The 19,454-nt window shown below is 39.8% G+C and overlaps 1 protein-coding gene across 5 annotated transcripts in view; it reads right to left on the reverse strand.

Annotated features, from left to right (window-relative positions):
• Positions 1-3,346: 3,346 nt before the first annotated feature.
• Positions 3,347-19,454, reverse strand: part of polrmt (polymerase (RNA) mitochondrial (DNA directed)) — a 43,285-nt gene continuing 27,177 nt past the window's right edge. For 3 of the 5 annotated variants that reach the window (XM_044130103.1, XM_044130104.1, XM_044130102.1), the window contains 6 exons: positions 16,384-16,436; positions 10,817-10,915; positions 10,477-10,549; positions 8,208-8,299; positions 6,718-6,791; positions 3,347-4,033 (listed from right to left, as the gene is read on the reverse strand). In XM_044130103.1, coding sequence (XP_043986038.1) covers positions 3,984-4,033; positions 6,718-6,791; positions 8,208-8,299; positions 10,477-10,549; positions 10,817-10,915; positions 16,384-16,436 — 441 coding nt within the window. In that variant the 3' untranslated portion in view covers positions 3,347-3,983. Of the gene's footprint in view, positions 4,034-6,717; positions 6,792-8,207; positions 8,300-10,476; positions 10,550-10,816; positions 10,916-14,238; positions 16,185-16,383; positions 16,437-19,454 lie in introns of those variants that run through there. The other 2 variants (XR_006371974.1, XM_044130105.1) reach the window with 2 other exon arrangements.

Raw genomic sequence — 19,454 nt, forward strand, 5'->3', positions numbered from 1 at the left:
GGCGCCGTGACCGCGCGAGGCCAACGCGTTTGGCGCGCGCCCCCTCGCGCCTGCCTCTATGCGTCCACTATAAAACCTGATTAGGGATTTGTTCTGTTGTTGTTTCTATCACACATATGCTTCTATACGACACAGACAACTTGGGTGAATATGAAATACTGTTTTGAAATGATCACTTCATATATTGAGGGGAAAGCCTGTCCCAACAAACCAGGCCCATTGTGGAAAAAAAGATATAAATATTTTCTCCTAAATCTAAACTGGATGTGCATGGCATCGGTAAATGCCATCGAGCATTAATTTGAAATAACTACGAATGACTTTTAGATCACAGTTAAGCAATTTTGACCAAATTTTTTTGCAGAATCGTTTTAAGTCAGTCACATTAAAGGGCTTCCATGCCTGAACGACCTTTTTAAGGTCATGCCACATGAGCTAAGGCACTTCAAAATCCTCATTTAGATTTTTCTGAGTTATTCAGATGTGGACTTGCTGGTGTGGTTTTGAGCACAGTATTGCTGCAAAACCCAAGTGTTCTTGAGAATGCGGCCATGAAGTGACTGCAAGTGAGTCAACGTCAGAATTTTCTCGCAAAGAGGAGAATTTGTCGTTCCATCAGGTCGTCTCGGTCCAGTAAAGCACGTCAGACCATCACGCCATCTTTCCTGACAGTCAGTATGTTGGTGTGTTTGTCACCAAATGTGACCAGCATCACACCTTCCAAAAAGGGTTCTCTTTTATCTCATCTGTCCACAGAATATTTTACCTAAAGTCTTGAGAGTCATGAAGATTTTTATTTTTTTCAGAGGTTGAGATGGATGATGGGACTTCGGGTAAAGGTGTTTTTCCTTTACTTTGTTTTTGTGATTTGTAGTTATTTCACTCATTTCTTTTTGTGGTCGTATTTGACTGGAGATTGTTGCAGCATGCTTTTAGTGCGAGACAGCGAAAAACCATCATCAGGTTCTTACTTCATCACCAACGCAGACTCTCACTCTCCTGACCAATTGTGAGTCCTAAACTTGACTCACATCCAGCTTCATGCCAGCAGAAAGTCAAGCACTCAAGCATAGTAACTTCAAACAGACACAAAACAGCCTGGCAGCTCTCTTCCTATAGAAAGACAAGCTACAGGCAAAAAAAAAAAAAAAAGCATCCACTATTTTGAAGAGTGTAGGAGCACCAGAAATAAGTTGTTACATGGTATCTGAGTCAAACAATGGTATAAAATAACCATTCAATCTTAAGTAATTAAAATAGCTTCCTTTTTTTTCTTTTTAAAGTACAAAAAAAATAAATAAAAATAATAATAATCTGACATCTTTGAGGTCTATCTCCATAACTGGAGATATTTTTTTATACAATTACCTAAAGACAAACCAACATACTGGCCAGAAAGTCCAGCATTTACAGTATAAATAGCAAAACAAGGCACATTTATTCTTAATAGTTTTGCTATGTGTATTGATAGTAGTTATACATGTCTAAATGTGGAATTAATTTGTCACCAAATAAGAGTATTCAAATTAAAGGATGGAATTTGTGTTAGATTTCCAGAATAAAATTGCCACTACACTAAAACAAAAGTAAAGTATGCATTGAATAAGTTATTGATGGAGCTGTTGTGTGCAAGCATCGTAATGCTTTCAGTTTGTTATTAGAAGCCCTAAACTGTAAATCAGTTATAATTGAAACGAAAAGCTCACATTTGAGTCATAGAAATTGACATATTTTTTCTAAATACCGTTACGCGAGGAAAGATCATTAGGCCGCATTCTCCTGAAGTCTCATGACCCGTCAAGCTGAACCGTAGCTGCACTTTGCTCCAGAGATTCCCTCAGCCGACCAGCTGCAGGCTGAACCAAACGCCATCGACTCCCAACAAAAACCAGACGTGCTGCTTTCACACCTGAGCTCTTCTTTCACACCAACCTGCTCCTGGTTCGGCTATTTTAAGTACCGCAGCAGGTTGTTCCGCTGATCGACAGTCCCCAGTCAACTTTCCGTCACGTGTGTGAGCCACAATAAGACCCCCGGCATCTCTGCCTCTGTCCAGGAGCGAGGTTAGAGTGTTGAGGTCATGTCGCGGCGTGAGATGTGATGCATGTTGAGCGCGTGTGGCACAAGAGAGAGGTCACACCTTGAAAGCTAGCTGAGAAAAGAGGCGTGCATAGCAGAAGGAGACCTTGGTTTATTAGAGCATAAAAATAATTTGTTCATTAAGGCAAAAAAGAAGTAAAAAAAAAACTAAAAAAACAGAGGATACAAAAGCATTGATTCTCCTTTTAAGATATATCGAGGTAACTGCAGTCTTTTTTGTGAGGTTATTGTTTATGCAATTAAAATCTAAACTTTTCAGATTAATACTGTGACATGACATGTAAATTAATGCAGTACGTTGTAACAGTATTCCCTCATTTTGAACTTTTCCCCACTTCGTCACGCTACAACAAAATTGTAATTAACTCTTAGTGGTGCTACTACCACCACGTTTGCCTAAAGTGATGGTGATTGTTTTCTGCCACACAGCATGTTGCAACTCGTTGCGTATGATTATATTGGCGTTTACTGGGGTCGGCCGAATCAAAATGAAATGCACACTTTTCTAGATTTTTATTTATAAATACTTTGGAACCTGTGTGGTAGCCTTTTTAAAGATTGGCGATCGCCGCTACTTTTATTTCCAGTCTTATTTATTCCAGAGGAACCAAAAATGGTACAGTGCTTGAAGTTACTAAGACCTGTCAAACACCAGCATCAGCCAAAAGAAAAGGCAGCTCAGGGCATATATCACTGTTGTCTCAACCCATCAGGTGAGGTGACAGATAATTTGTACCAGAATAAAAAAAATTTAAAAAACTAATCAAAGTCAAATATCCCAAGTGCATCATAAAATATGAAGAGCCTCTCTGCAAGCATGCCGCCATGCAAATTTGACAACCCCCCCCACCAAAAAAAACAAAAACCCTACACAGTGGTGTAATCAACACACTCCAAGATCATTTCCATTTCATTACATTGTCACAGAAACCGTCTTTCTCTGGTGGCGCGGCTGCCTTCGCCTTTGAACGCCGGCAGCACCTTTTGTCTGAAAGTGTTGCAACGTTTGCAGTAATAATCAGATAAGCACTCTTGCTATTTTTACATCCAGATATGGTTCTGGCCCAGAGAAATAACATCCGATATATGATTAGTGATGCCTTGGAAGCCTTTGTGGCACATCAAAAAGGGGAGGCCTTCATCTCTCACAGTGACATTTAAATATATCACTAAATATCTCTCATTCATCCTGCTTAAGGACAGTGTAAACATCAGCCTTCTTTTGAGTTGAATAAATGACAGGAGATCTTAGAAAACATTTATTTAAAAGCTCATTTCTTCAGGGTAAAAACCCAGAACACTTTAACCATTAAAAAAAGATCTTCATTTTTTTCTGCTGGTTAGAGCTCACTGGTGGCCTTTACAGCATCTCGCACACATACAAACTCTTAGACCACTAATCAGCTCCCATTGCAGTCAGTGAGAACGTTTCTTGTCGGTGTGATTGAGCAACAGAAGTGTTTCTGACTTGCGCACGAAAAGACACAGCTCACATTCGATTCAAGTTTTGCAAATAAACACAAATATGTACCTAAATATACATCTGACAAACGAGGTATTTTCCTTTCGTTGCTTAACGGACACTACCGATGCCGACCCCCTCATTTTTTTTCACCTTGACGAGCATCCCGCCCACCTTCTCCAGCGGTCTGAAAGCCAGTTAATCAGATGAGTTCACTGTGTGTGTGTGCGTGTGTGTGTCTGTGATCGGCTCCAGTGGCAGTTTGTGGGCCAGGAAGGCAGGCAGGGCGCGGCTAGATCAATGTCCTCATGTCTGCGAGAGAGACACAGCCTGTTGAGACTCCCGGGCCAGCAGCAGCCTCCCTGCTGCACTCTGTCAATTCCACTCATCTCTTTAAGCCTGCTTCGCCCTCGCGGGCCTCTCAGCTGAAGAAGTAAGTGGACTCTTTCACCCGCTGCAGATCAAAGTCACCTGGAGAGACAAGAGGCCGAGTCAGAGCAGGTTCGAGTCGGCGGGCGGATGTTGCAGACCATAAATTATGTGCGCAGTGCCATATTTCTCCCTACTAACAAATAATCGCTCAGGTTACGACTAGAAACCTGACGGCATGAATATCGTCGTGTTTTACTGTGAATTTGTCCCGTGACTCATTCGGACATGGAAAGTGTCTAAAAGTCAAGGAACGCACCAGTACGTTTCTGTCTACAGAACCAATCATAAATTTGGATCTTGGCTACGTTCTAAAGCGGTCTAAAATAAAAACAAAATATGTTCCAATTTTCTTGTTGAATCCGTAAAATGTACCAAAGGTCAGACAACAAAAAACTAAGTATTGTTCTATCAAAGGGACGCCCACTGAGCTAGTAGCTTAAGATAATCACCTGAAGGAAGACGCTCAGATCGCAGGCCTTATAACTCTTGATTTATCTTCAACATTGCTTATAATTCAACACACACCCTGCCCATCAAGGGACAGGGTGTGTGCAGTCCATTCAGTCCATTCCATAAGGAATAGACTGAAAATCTGTGCAAAAGAATCCAAGGTCAAAGAAAACACTTGATCAAGTTCACTTAAAGAACCTGCCAAGCTCTTCAGAACCAACATTTATCAAACTAACAGCTGGCTTAAAGCACTTTGAAAAAAAAGTGTTTGTTGTTAAATATTGCAATTATACTAACCCATATTTCAACATCATTTCTTTTCCATCATTTTACTGAACTTTAGCCAATAAAATATACATCAGTTGCAGGAATCAAAGGCGGTTAGAATCCATTCAACTCTCCAAACAGATTATCAGACAGTAAAGTTTGAAATGCAAGGAACTAAAAATACAATTGGCAATTAAATACCGAATCCCTGCATTGTGTATATTGCTATGCTGTGGAGCCTTTAGTAATGATATTAAATAATATGACCAACCATCAATCCGTTATTTACACGACGCAACATGACTGACACCGATTAGAGAAACAAAACATCTGTCAAAAACGTTGTGGCTGTTTTGTCACATGTGAAACAATTTTAACTAAAACATTAGTTTCAGGTCTAAGTGAAAAGCTGAACTTTTCCTATGAACGCTGATAAAGCATCCAAATGCTAATTTTAGCTCCACATGAGCGCCTGTCCCGCTCTGTGTGCTTTGCCTGGTTTGCTCTCTTGACAGCGGTGTTCACCACCGGAGGCCGCAGCGTGAATTATTGAGGAACGAACATTAAAAAGTGAAGACTGAAATGACTAAACACAATAATGACATGGGTGCTTTAAAGCATAAACTCACCTATGACCTGTGTGTGCTGCTGCAGCCGAGGTACGCTGTATTGATATTCTATAAACCAGAAAACCGCTTCTGTTTAGTAACACGAGGCTGCCGCATAATTTACCTTCCCAACAGGGAAATCCAAACAACGGTCGACCACACGAAGTGTTTTTGTAATTGCTTTCGATCTTATGTTGCGCCATCGTTGAGGACTCGCCATCACCGTATAATGGCCGGCGATTAAATCAAACAACACTGTTGTGTTTAGACTGAGAGGAGAAAGTTTAAAGCAAACTGAGTTAATTATGAAAAAAACATATTAGGTCATCAGCCTCCCGCTAATGGTATTCACAAAAAAACCAAAAACTTTTTTCTTTTTTTTTTCCATCACATTACTACAACAAGCGTTAATGTATCGTATTAGTTATTCGGGAAATATGCTGATAAAAGGCAACAATTAAACAAAAGACAAAGGGACCTCGACTCTAAACACTTTACAAATAAAAATCTGAAAAGTGTTATGGTGGTGGCAGCATAATGCTGTGGGATGCATTCTTCAGCAGAGACAGTTAAGTTGGTTTGGTAGAGATTCAGGGGAAAATAGGTCCTTCTATATTTATGCTCCACTTTGTGTTGGTGGATCACATAAAATCCCAATAAAATTCATATTAGTTTGCGGTTGCAACGTGACAAAACACGGGGAAGCTGAAAGGATTTAAATAGTTTTTCAGGAACGGTCAATCCACCCACCAATTCGATCTTCTAGATTCCTCACAGAAACCGAGTTGCTCCTTCGTTCTAACAAATTCAGATGCCTAAATATGATAATAAATTTCAGTCTGTATTCATTGACTCTGTTGTGGAAGAGACACACGCGCGCGGTGAGGTAAACACCTGACCCGTCTCGGCAACATAAGCTGATTATGCAAGAGAGGGACACAATTAACAATAATCGATTTATACAACCTCGCTGTCAGTGCCAAGCAAACAGTGAAGGTACAGATGGAGACAGAGAGCTGGGGGGTTGTGTAACAGGAAAAGCCTGAATCCACCTCAATGACAGGAAGGTGATGCCCTAGACAAAACCCAGTGGCATCAAAGGAGAAAAAAAAAATATGGATGTGTCTGCCCTCAAACCAAATTAGGCTGTGTTTGCAATAAAGAGGAAGAAAAATCTCATTGAGAACAATGATAAGAAAAAACTGCTTAGAGAAATCGCTCCAGATTGAATTGCAGTTCAACTCACAAACATCTGCAGGGGATAAATATGCAGCCATTTTTTTTTACCATATAAGTAAGAGAAAAAAAAAGAGTAAAAGATAGGATCCTGTTTGTTTCGGATCCGCTTTAAAAGACAACCTGATCCTTTGAGGAGCCAGTTGTTTCTCCGACACTGACCTGTCTGGGGCACTTTGGCCAGCAGCAACATCAACCTCCTGTACTCCTGGTACTTCTTGTTCTTGGCTTCACTCCTGTCAGGAAAGAAGGAGGAGAAGAAGACGACGACGAAGAGAAAAAATTAGACTTGAAAACAAACAGACAAATGGGTTTGTGTATTAAAGGAAGTTTGAGACCCATTTCAGATGTTATCAGTGCTGCTGTTTGATAGTGAGAAACTCCACGTCTGGGTGAAACATTTACAGCTGCCAGCAAAATACAAGCCGTATGCATTTTCTATTAAAAACAAAACATTATTTTTCTAAAGTTATACTGCTTACATACTGCTACAACCTTTAAGCGTACAAGTGCATCTCTGTAACTTGCAGTACCATCAAAAAGCAGATTTATTTAAATAATTCCATTCAAAAAGGGAAACGTGTAGTAAATTTAAGGTAGCGAAAAAACTCCCAGACTCCAGCTGCAGCCCACACCTTTCCATTCACCAACAAATCTCCTAAATGGGCTTTGCTTCACAATCCTCTGTAATTTCCTGTATTGATTTTTCTTGCAACAGTTTTTCCTTCCACTCAACCATCTATTAATAAGCCAGCTTCTACAGGAATGACATTTCATGTCTCATGCTCCTTGTGAAGGTTGTCAGACCATAAAATAAAATTTCTTCGTTAAAACATTTTCTGAGGTCTTATGTGACTTTCAAAAATCAGAAATTGGGTTTTTTATTAGCTGTAAGTCTTAAACATCAAAATGAACAGAAATGAAGACTGAAAATATGCTAGTTCCACTTTCTAAACTGAATAACAAGAGAAAAAAAAGAAATATTTTTTGATTCTATTGAGATCTCTAAAACACTCTAATGTAATGTCAAAAAGAATGCTGGAAGGATTTTGTCTTCTGCTAAAGGTGTACAAAAAACCCAAAAAACCAGATGCATTCATCTGGTGTCTGAAAAACATCAATTTTATGTTGAGAAAGACACAGAAGCTTTGTGTCCCTTTCCTCTGACGTCTTTCAAAATCTGTCCTTGTAGTTTGGAAACATTGGTCCTGACAGAGTTTAAAAGAAGGTGAGATTTGTTGTTGCTGATGTGGAGAAGGGCCCAATTTCCCCAAAGAGAGAAAACACAGACAGTCGATGACTGTAACCCGGCCCGAGGCCAGTAAGGCTGGCAACAAGAGTGGAAATCATTTTGGATCCAATGTCACAGACGACTGGAGGGAAAAAATAAAACTCGCTCTCGCCGCCTTACATGTTCTGTTTTGTTTGCGGTTCGCGACAGCCAATCATGAAAGAATAAAAAGATCAATGGCATTGATGGTCTCTTGTGTGGGAACAATCCAGAATAGGAGGAAACGACAGAAAAACCTGTAAATATATTTTGGTTTTCTGCCTGAATGTTATTTCCCTATGCCAATCCATGGCCACATTGATCCCCAGGAGACTCGCATCCCCTAAGCTTAGAAATCAAATGCGCTCCTGTGCAAACTTACTGGATTGTGGAGCAGTATTTGAGCAGCAGGAAGGAGGACAGCTCTTGCAGAATCGGCTGGCTGTGCAGGGCGACAAACTGCTCCCGGCAGATCTGACAGGAAGGAAAGGGAGAGTGGGGGAGCGAAGCGAGGAGATGTTAGTTTCATCTAAGGACTTCATCGGAAAGAAACACAGAGCAGCTGAGCAGATAACAGGTGGGCAGAGGTGAGACAGAGCAGAGTGGAAGTGACAACAGAAAAAGTACTTCTCTGTCAACAAAAATAACATACTTTTACTCTGTGCTGTCTCCATGATCTATTCCTTAAATGTTTTTTTTTTGTTTGTTTGTTTCAGTTTTTGTACTGCAGACACTACATGGTCACGCCTGGAACAAAAATACAGCATTTTTAGCAGGGTGCTGACGGATTCTATGTTTTGAAATTTAACACTTTCCCAAAAGTTTTAAATCTTGAGAGAAACAGTCACTGGGAGAGACGGGGTGCAACCTGGACAGGTCAACAAAGAAGCAGAGAAACACACAATATACACGCCCACACACACACACACACACACACACACACACAGAGACACATAATGACAATTTAGAGACACCAATTAACCTAACAGTCATGTGGGAGGAAGCCGGACAAGGAGGACATGCAGACACCATGCAGAAAGACCCAGGCTGGGATTTGAACCCACGACCTTCGAGCTGCTAGGAAACAGTTACCACCAATCATGCAGGCCTTTAATGATAACAAAATCTAAAATGCATCTGAATTTGTCAAAATCACCTGGATCATGGATAAAACTATGGACAGAACATCAAACACTCTGTCTGACGTGTGAAACTTTTGTTCCAAGTTCATGAAATCAACATTTATACACAGAATAAAGACTTGAATTGACAGTTAAGAAATATTTAGTTCATATTTATTAAAAGGAGTGAAATAGCCCTTTACTCAAGCTTCAAATGAGATGCTATCTTAGTTTAAAAATATACATATATAATAAAGTGCATTTAAAGGGACATTGACAATCTGTGCAGCAGAGAGGAGGAGGTGTAAACATTCCCATTACTGTGGATGTCTCAGATCCCTATCAGCCCCCCAACCTGCAATTCCAATTTAATCCCTGTTTATATCCAGACTACCCCCAAAGAAAAACAGACATTTGAGAAACTCTCATTGTACCTGAATGATTCATAAGTCAGAATCTCTGCACTCAGGTCAGATTAATAAGCAAACAGCAATATGAGGCCAAGAAAAACATTTACGTCACTCCTCAAAGAATAAAAACACAGCACGAGTCGTCTCCTAACCATGCAAAGCCGCCCGCCACCCAATTAAAATCCACAGCTGTGCCCACATCTCTGGAGCCATCAGGGAGGTCTCAGGAAAAAAAAAAAAGATTCTATGCATTACTTGCATGATTTATGCAGCAAAAGTCAATTTCCTCATGAATTCTGAATTTTTTCCCGATTGGTCGATCTATCATGCAGTAAATCCCGCTCTTGATTACATCCCTGGGCAGGCTGCTCACAGCCCCAAAGTGAGTAAAAGAGGATGGAGAACAGACTGGTTATCATTTAAACAATTGCTTTAGATGATGAAGACATTTGGTGCCAGTCTGCTCTCCGGCTGCGTTCAATTACCTGTGTAACGAGGAAGGCATTCGCCCCTCCAATCAAAACATGGAGAACAAATGCAGTGAGAGGAATGCCTTTAACTCCTCAGAGATCAGGGGAAAAAAAAAAAAAAAGACATTAAACTGCGACTTTGCTCTGAAGGCGTCGCTACAGACAATTGGGGCTTTGTGATAATTTGATCCGTTTTATTCCGCACCGTGTCTCAGTCCGGATCTATTTTCGACATGCAGAGGCAGGCAGGTGTTTATTCAGCTCGACAGGCTCGGTTTGCTCCCTGCAGCCTGAAAATGGATGAGCCGGCGACAACTGGAAGTTTGTATCAGTGGCATCACTTAGCTGAAGTGTCTACAATAGCAAAAGTGCCAGTCGCGGATATGGCACAAATTGATCCGATTGCCTGCAACCTCAGTGTCTTGGTGCTTTAAAAAAACATTTTGAAAAAAGCTCTCATCTTTCCTCTAACATCAAAGACAAAGCTCTGACTGTTGAGTCACTTTTCGCCATCTTCAGCTCCAATAAAGCCCCCGAAAAACATTCGCAAATAAATCATCAACACTGACGAATCGAGATCGGACAGGAGGGGGAGCAGCTGTGAACGGATGAAGAGGTTGCGGAAACAGGAGGCGACTGTGACGTAATACCTTGTTCATGGTGTCCACGGTGAGGGCGTGGGTCCAGAAACAGTCGTGAACCGAGACGAATGTCAGGCCGGCACTGAGAGACGACGAGAGCAGAGGCAGTGAGGAGTTAGAAAACGTCTAAAAACCAGCCAGGCTTTGGAAGGAAAGCCGTAAACGTCAAAACAAAAGCCAACATTTGTTTTACAGTTGCGACCAGAAAGATCTCATCTCTCACAAATCTCTAACGTTAACAAGGCCTGTTTTATGTGCAGCAAAGCTGCGTATGTGAAAAATGAATTCTGTGAGTAATGCCAGGACCAGATCTTTGCTTTTCCATGTTATGTTGGGAACAAAAAAATACCTGTAGCAGTGGAGTGAAGTCAGCATCATGTGTGTGGAGTCCAGAGAGTGGATGAAGTTGGGCGGGAATGCATTCTTCTGTTTTACCGTGTCGGGCCTCCTGAAAAGCCACAGACAACCAAGAGAACATGAAAAACTACGTTGCAGTTCAAATCCTGCAGTTCTCACGACGCCTAAGGATATCTGAGCTTCGTATTCATAAACATATGTCAGCAATTCCTTTTTTTTTGTCGTTGTTTTGTTTTACGAGGTCATTCAAGAACAGCGCTCAGTCTTACCCCATAACATTTTACAAGGCTGAGGCATACAGGGAGAGCATTCCTCATTCTCAGTTTCAGTCTAGTTTGACAAACTCCACATGCCTACTTTTAATATGTTTATATTTTTAAGCAGAACCAAAGTCAAATTGCTTGTTTGTGCGCACGAAGTTAGCGAACGAAGCCGATTCCGGTGTTTACAATTATGATGACAGGACAGAAAAGGCTTTTTCTCAGGAATCACCCCTAAACAACGTGCAATGTTATCGTTTCCATGGTGACCACACTATTTGCTACACTTCTTACGGTCACACGAGCTTTTTTCGTCCCGGTCACGCCGGGAGGTGGAAAGATAAATGATTCCACCCATCATTTCCCCCCATGATGTTCTATTCACGGCCCGGGCAAACAAAACGTCGTAGGCTGATGACAGAAATAAGAAGAAAAGCATAAAGGCGAAAAATGATTTGGTTGCAATTATTTTATTGGGGATTTTGGTACAAATAATTGGGATTTTGTGAGAAGATATTTTTCTTAACACAGAATTTTTTAAAAAAGTAAATGTGATTAAATGAATGGCTGCACCTTTTCAATGTGAAAGTATGTAATCGTATTAAAAGATGGATATTTTATGGATTTTTCCTTTTTTCCTTATTAGTATTTCATCCACAGTTAGAAAGACATTAGAAAATAAAAGGTGGGTTTAAGAGTGTCTTTGGTTTGGTGACGCATTAAAAGTCAGGACTCATTTCTATCACCAATAACGTATAAAACGTCTCCCCATCTGTTGTTACCAACTTGGTATTTCGATTAGCTTCCTTATTCAAAGAGCTAAACCCTTCTCTTCAAATCCAGCTCTCTAGCAATGGAGAACACATTTACCTCCAAAATGTGTTAGCAATCTAAACCAACACCCTCTGCTACATCCCTTGTGTCTCAGCAAATAGTGATTCAGTCTTTGCCTGTCTCTCTTTTTTACCATACCGTTTCTCCCCTTGACATTTTCTGATGGAGTCCTACTCGCTTCAGTGTGCAGCGTCTGCTACAGTGTATGGTGCTTGTTTCAGGTCAGACCGAATGTCTCTCTGGTTCCTCCGTTTGTTTTGTTTGAGTGTGCGTCCACCTTTGGAGACGTCTCTCACTGCTTTTATAGTAAGGACACCTTCACGGGCAAATATTTACTGATATTTACTGTAAAATGTGCCCTCTGTTATTTTTGAAAAAAAAAAAAAAACTTTTCTGAAGACTTTATTGAAAAGTTTTTAAATCCTGTCCTCCAAGAGACGAGTTCAGGTCCTCTTGCAAATCTGAACTCATCTACTTCATTTGAGTAGATTCTAGTGTTCTCACGTTGTTTTGTTTTTTTAATTTATTTATTTCTTCTAAATAAAAAATGTCATATCGCTGCTTCTGGTGATGAAACCGGCAGTAAAAACAGCAACGTGTCAATCTTTTCCTTCCTGTATTCCCATTAGCCGAGCCTGAGCCATTCAAATCCTCTGGGCTGCCACAGACCAGAACATTCCTCTAATGGAAATGCAAAGAGGGCAGAGAGAGCCAAAACCCAAAGCTGAAACACAAACACACAGGCAGAAACACACCACGGCAGTCTGTCACTCTCGTTTTTCGTCTGAGCAGGTTTTTTTTTTTTTTTGTTTTTTTTTCTGGCCTGGAAATGTTAGCCTTCTGTCAGAGTGCTTTTAGTCCCGCTGTTCAGGGATCGAGTTGTGCGAAAAAACAAGACACCTGGATATTCATTTAGGAGCACGCTCTGCTGTGAAAACATGAGAAGCTTTGTCTTGTTTTTTTCCTGATCCTTGGTTTGAGACACACACACAGTGCAAAGACACAAGCGTAATCATGGACGGTTAAGAGATTCCCACTGCTTGATGGCCTTATCAGTGTCGGCGTATATTAACACAAATATGTGGAACAAAAATGCATCAAATGAGAAGCTAATTTTATTTCTACTGGGGCTAAAATAATGTAAAACTCCATTATTCCATTTACAATAATGTGATGCCAAACTATACAGCATTTTAGCCTAAGCTAATTTGTGATCAAAGCCCCGAGTTGGGCTTACGAATACATACAAACAACATGGTGTAGAGGTTTAAACTTTAGACTTAAAGCCATGAATGATTGTCAAATCAAGCTTTTATCAAAGTTTTGATCTTTATCTATTACAGGATTTTCTCTTCCAAACATGCTGCACCAAAGATCCAACAGTAGAAATACCCAATAACACTTTGCTTCGCTGTTAACTGTAAATAAACAACACAATGCATTTACTTCAGGCAAAATTTACCGCATGTTGCTCCGTCAGTACTTAATCTGATGTTGTGCACACAGCAGGGACAAATGTGTGATATTATATTGTATTGTTCTCATCTTTTACCTTTTAAATGTATGCAATTTTCCCATTGTTACTGAATGTACCATCAGCAAAAGTCATTACAAGAAGAAGAAAACCAATGAAAAGAGTCTTTATGTACGTCGGTTATGGAAAGTCGAATGAAATTGACTCATGAAGCAAAGAATTTATGAGGCTAATATTTTCCAGAGAAATTACAACAGCCACACGCTGCATTCAAAAGTCTCCTACATGACAGGACTGCTTTCTACCATCTATTATAATAACTGCCAACGAGTTGAACCAACAGATTAATAACTTTTAATTTTGCTGATAAAACACTCCTTATGGCAGACAATTTTCCATTTCAAAATATTTTTTGCCAACTTAATTTTCTTGATATTTCCATCAATTTGTGGGACATCATGGGAATTTAAGTACAGACATTCCACAAGTCGCACCTCCCGCCCCACAAACCATAAAACAGGCCTGAAGGTTGCTCCTGACTCAGTGTTTGTGCTGTTGTTTTGAAATCTTGCCAAGCCAAGTTCGAATCTGGATCGTCTTGATGATACCTTCATTTCACTAAGTGGCCACAAAAATGAAATTTCAATGCATTGTTTGGCATTTAAGGGAAACCCAATTCAAGAGCCAAGCTTGATCCAGGTTTAAACCCAGAAGTACAAGGAAAAACTGCAGCTGCACAAGAACAATCATGAGGCAAATATGAATAAAATTTAAAACTCACATTTTTATTTCTAAATGCATGGAAGAGGTACATTCATAAGACTTTGGTTTCCAAACTGCAGACATGGAAATTGATAAAAATCAATCCCCAGACTTTTCAATAATACATAGGAACCCTGCACACCATGCAGTCTTAACTCGGCAGCTAAATAGATAACTTGATACGCTGAGCTTTAGTAAGCTCTCATAATATTAGGGTGGTTTGTAAAGACCAGAAGGTACGTTTTTAATGCGAGACCAAAGCAAGTTGTAATGACGTTGTCAAGTTCCACTCAGACAGAGATGGTTTTGCTGACAGCAGACCTTCAATTTTAGTTAAAAAAGGCAGAGTTGTCTCCTTCCTCTCAACTCTTGACTCCCACCGCCCTCCTGCTTTCCCTCCACTCTGCCTGTTGTTTCATATTCACAAAGCAGGATCTGCAGAGTGGTGGATGTCAGACTGAAGAGGACAGCTGTCAGTCTTTCTGGGCCATGTCTCCATTGCTCTGCCTCTGTCATTACTTCATTTACCATTCCTGTCTCTCAGTCTGTCTCTCTTTGTTGTGTTTTGCTCCTCTCACCTCTTATGACTCCAGCTTGTTTCAAACTTTCCCCTCAGCGCTTAAGACGTTTAATGCTCATCAAAGAGGAAGTAGACTTTATTTTGAAGCTTCGCCTTTAAAATTTATCTGAATCAATGCGGTTTAATTCATATAATTGTTTTGTTTAACTGAGCGGCTGGTAGCTTTAGCAGCTTTTAGCCAACAAAGATTGGAAGTTTAACAGAGCAGGCGACACATTAACATTCCCTTGTGATTACTAGAACAGGTTTCTTTTAACATTAACATGAATTAATTTGTGTTGCCACTACAGATCTTTTGCTTTTAACCCAATTATTTACTAAAACTGTGCGTAGCAATCAATAATGCAAAATGCAAATGCTTGTACCATGTCAATGCTATCTGGAAGACAAGTTGGAGATTATATAGCCTGGTTTATTTTTTTCAGGTCACTGGAGTCTTTTTTTCCCCCCCGAGACAAGTTTATTCTGATTTGTACATAAAGTGAGGCTCTTTTTTCCACAAAAAAAGTAATATTGATCCCAACATAACATAAGTGTGCTACTGGTTGGGGTTAGTCCACCAAGAAAACCATTATGGGCGTCAAGTTTGAAACTGCAAAGTGTGGTTTAATTTTTTTTTCTGTCTAAGACAACAATGCGTTACCAATCATAAAAAACTGTCAGCTCATCCAGCAGATTGCACAAGAACCCAGAACAGCAAGAAAAACACTGCAGGCCTCACTTGCCTCAGTTAATGTGGGTCTTCACAATTTAAGAATAAGAGCAGGACACAGCAGAAATAAACATCTTGATGATGATGATCCCCAAGACTTACTCTGTAGACTGTTGAGACTAAAATCAACCTTTTTGGAAGGTGGACAATTCTGTTGTGAATGGTGCAAAACATCATCATAACAATCAAACATGGTGGTGATCTGAGGTTGATTTAATTCTTTCAGCGCTGGAGAACTGAACTGACTGAACCATGACTTCTACAGCACAATGATCCAAATTATACTGTTAAGTTAATGTCTGAATAATAAAACGTAATTTACTATTTTGGAGTGGTCAAGTCAAAAACTGGGCATACATCTGATTCAAATGCTGTCATGCCATCTTTTTGCTTACACCCCCTAACTGCCTGTAAGGTATAATAAACACTTGATAGGAGTTATTGTTGGCAAGGGTAGTTTAATGTTTAGGGGGCAATTACATTTTCTACATGGTTCTCTATTGGTTTGGATAGTCTTTCCCTTGAAATATTCCGTCTCTATTTACGCATTTTTGTCCGAAAAACTTGTTAGATGACCAGAAACATGTCAGGGTCCCCAAAAGATAAAAAATAAAATAAATAAATATATGGAATCTGTGAGAGCCAAAACCTTTTCCATGGGACAGAATCCAAAGTGTGTCCTGGAACCTGGAAGCTTATTCAAGCTGCATTTTGAAAACTTGTAGCGACAAATTCTACCTGAAATCAGAAATGAATGCGGTAAACACCGTGTCTTTCTCTGCTCCTGTTCCAGGTCACTACGATCAAACTTACTGGTGGCCTTTTAGTGACAAATCTCACAAAGTGCTACAAGAGAGGAACATGGTCTCACTGTATCTGCTGGGTCAGTGTTTATATAAGATCAGACAAACTGCAATAAATCTACAGAGGGACTTACTCTTTAATGTCGTGGCTGATTTGGAGGTTTATATGTTGCATGGTACTCTTCAGCTGGAAAACAAAAACAATGAAATTAATTTAGTGGAACAGTTGGGTAACATGGCCAAAGACGTAATAAGTAAAAGATAGGATAAATAAGGTCAAAATGCATTTATAACTACAATAGAAGCTCATAGCAGCAAAGCCAAAAAAAACAAACAAAAAAAACCAAACAGATTTTAAACATCCCAAACAAAACATAAAAAGTGAAAAAAGATACAATTTTGCTTTCACTGCCATATGCAATTTTTGTAGAGCTCAAAATGTGATAAATAAATGTTTCTTAACTAAAGTACCATTTGATATTTTGTAAGAATAAAACATGAACATGTGCTGCATTGGCAGCACTTCGTTCAGGACATCATGGCGAAAATAAATTCCTGCTGCCGTAAAGACAGCCCAGTCAGTGAACTTAATTTTTTTTAAACCTATTTTTCTGGAGGAATACAAGCTGCCCAATAATTTTGCACACATTGATGCTTGTTGTTCTCCACAGGCCTAAATCTAATAAGTATTCCACTTTATACAGCTTGAGTTAGAGATTTTATAGTATACAATATAATGATGATATGGTCAAAACCCTCTCATACCACTCCTGATAATAGCGCAAAAAGTGGTGTTTTCTACTCTAGGCAATACGTTAGCACATTTATTGGCAATGCAGTTCCATATTAGCGTAGCACTCCTGAGAGAAGAAGTACGGGAAGAAGCGAAGCGAGCGCTATTATCCACTTGATCCCTGTAACAAACCATCAGTAGAAGAGAGAGAAAAATTGACCAGAGCAGGCCATTTGCTAGTACATGCAGACCTAGCTGGCTTCAAATAAACAAGATTTAAATTCTGCTGTTCGTCTTCATTATACCGCGTTTCCTTTCTTCATTTCCAAACGACAGAGAGCTCCCCTCGTAGCTGTACCAAGAATTAGTTTAGCCTAAACTCGGCAACGCTGCAGGATTGGTGATGAGAGGCGACTCCCAACCCATAGATAAAACTGGCGGCAGATAGCAAACCTCCTGTCAATATATGCCAGTGTTTCTCAATTCCGGTCCACAGGCCCCCCCTGCCCTGCATGTTTTAGGTGTTTCCCTTCTGCCACACACCTGGATTGAATATGTGGGTGATTAACAGGCTTCTGCAGCACTTGATGGTCATGCAATCATTTGAATCAGCTGCTCTGGAATAGAGGCACATCTAAAACATGCAGAGCAGGGGGGCCTGAGGATTGAGAAACACTGATATACGCTCATGCTATTATTGTGTTTACCCTGCGCCGAGCCAACGGTAATGGATCCCAGTGTTTCCCTCTCCATTAGCCCGCCTGGACACATTTTAGTGATTTCACTGACGGAATGGAGCTTCAGCACTGAAAGGTCCAATTAAACTATATTCAGGGTGCCGCAAACACAGTTATCTGCACTGTAAACAATCAAAGTGCTTTAAGACATTCGTAGCAGGCTTCAGAGCTAAATTAGCCACAGTAAATTGAAAGAACAGAAAATGTGTTTGTTTGTTTGTTTGTTCCCAGTGATTAATGAGGACTAATTTGCATCCATTTCCTTGATTTTGAGGTCAAGTACAAGTAGCTGCATCACAGACAGCCAAGTGATGATAATTAATCCATATTAAGCAGCATGCTGGATCCCCGGTAAGTTACTGCGTTGGGTTCCTCTGTTTGTGTGGCTGAGGGGAAATTGATTGATAAACTCAAATTATTTACTAAGTGGCTACAAATCTTGACTGTTGTGGAGGAGAGACATTTTTTTTGGAATTCTGTAATGCAGTATTGGAAAAAACTACTGTCATTATGACTTAACGAAAAGAAAAAAGTAATTTAAATACATAACTCAGTCGTGACCCAGATTGCTTGCTTGTTGGATAAATCTTCTTTCCACTTTCACATTTATTCTGGATCTAAAACGACGTCCCAGTAAAAAAGAGACCAAACATTTTCCTGTTGTCTTCTGTGGTGTAAAGCTTTTTAAATGCATTCCTGTCACCTGAAGAGGACATTTAAGGGGAGAACTAAACCCTCCGTCAGAAGTACACTCAGTGATCCTAAACATTTATTGTAGCCAAGTAAGCGTTGCAGAAAAGGGTTGAAACTGCAGGATCAATACCTCTGGTTATAATAACATCTGATGAGGCTTCTGGTCACCCTCACACAAGCTTTGTTTGAGGAATTATTTCTAGATGAGTTTGTATGAGGCGTGAGAATTAACCATGAATGAGAACCGTGCTGTTTTTGGACTTTTCACATTCAATCACAGTTTCAAGGCCCATAATGGAAATTTTTAACAGAGAATCGTACAATAAGTAACATTTAGGCATAAGCTACAAATGACAGAAAAGACTTTTCTACATATGTGTTTGTTGCTTTTGGGCTCCTTTTGTTTTTACAGAGCCTAGAAAAAAAACCCCAACTAAGCTATAAAGTATTTCTAAGGGATAGACCAAAGGAAAGAACTGGGGTATAACTCTTACCACATTTGTAGATGTAAAGATTGATAATTGTACTCATTATTCATTATGAAATTAATTCCAATGTTTATCCCAGTTGGGCTGAATGGAGACTGGATTTATGTCCAGATTTTGAACTGGTTGTCCTTCAGAACTGGAGAGCTCCTTCAGTAGCAGACTGAAGGTTGTTGACAAAGTAGGGATGTATACACAATTATTTCATGACATATAGTCCAACATTAGAGATGGTTATAATATAGTACAAATTTTTTTTAGACAAATACACATGAGCAGACTATACTATATAATAAGCCATGCAGCTGAAAGTGTGTGCAGAGAGCATTAAAAAGGGAGAGCTAAAAATACAACATTGTCACTAGTGATGCTTGTCTAACACTAAATTACATTTTTCTTTTCATTATTTTTCATTTTTTCTCTGCTGTCATATACACTCTTGTCCAGATTATCCATTTCCTCTGACACCAGAAACCACTGAAACAGAGGTACAGGGTTTACTGCTAACAACCTTCTTTATCTTTTTTTCTTTTTCTAAGAAAGAAAAGACCACCTGA

Source organism: Gambusia affinis, linkage group LG10, assembly GCF_019740435.1.
Source record: "Gambusia affinis linkage group LG10, SWU_Gaff_1.0, whole genome shotgun sequence".
Classification (NCBI taxonomy): Eukaryota; Metazoa; Chordata; class Actinopteri; order Cyprinodontiformes; family Poeciliidae; genus Gambusia; species Gambusia affinis.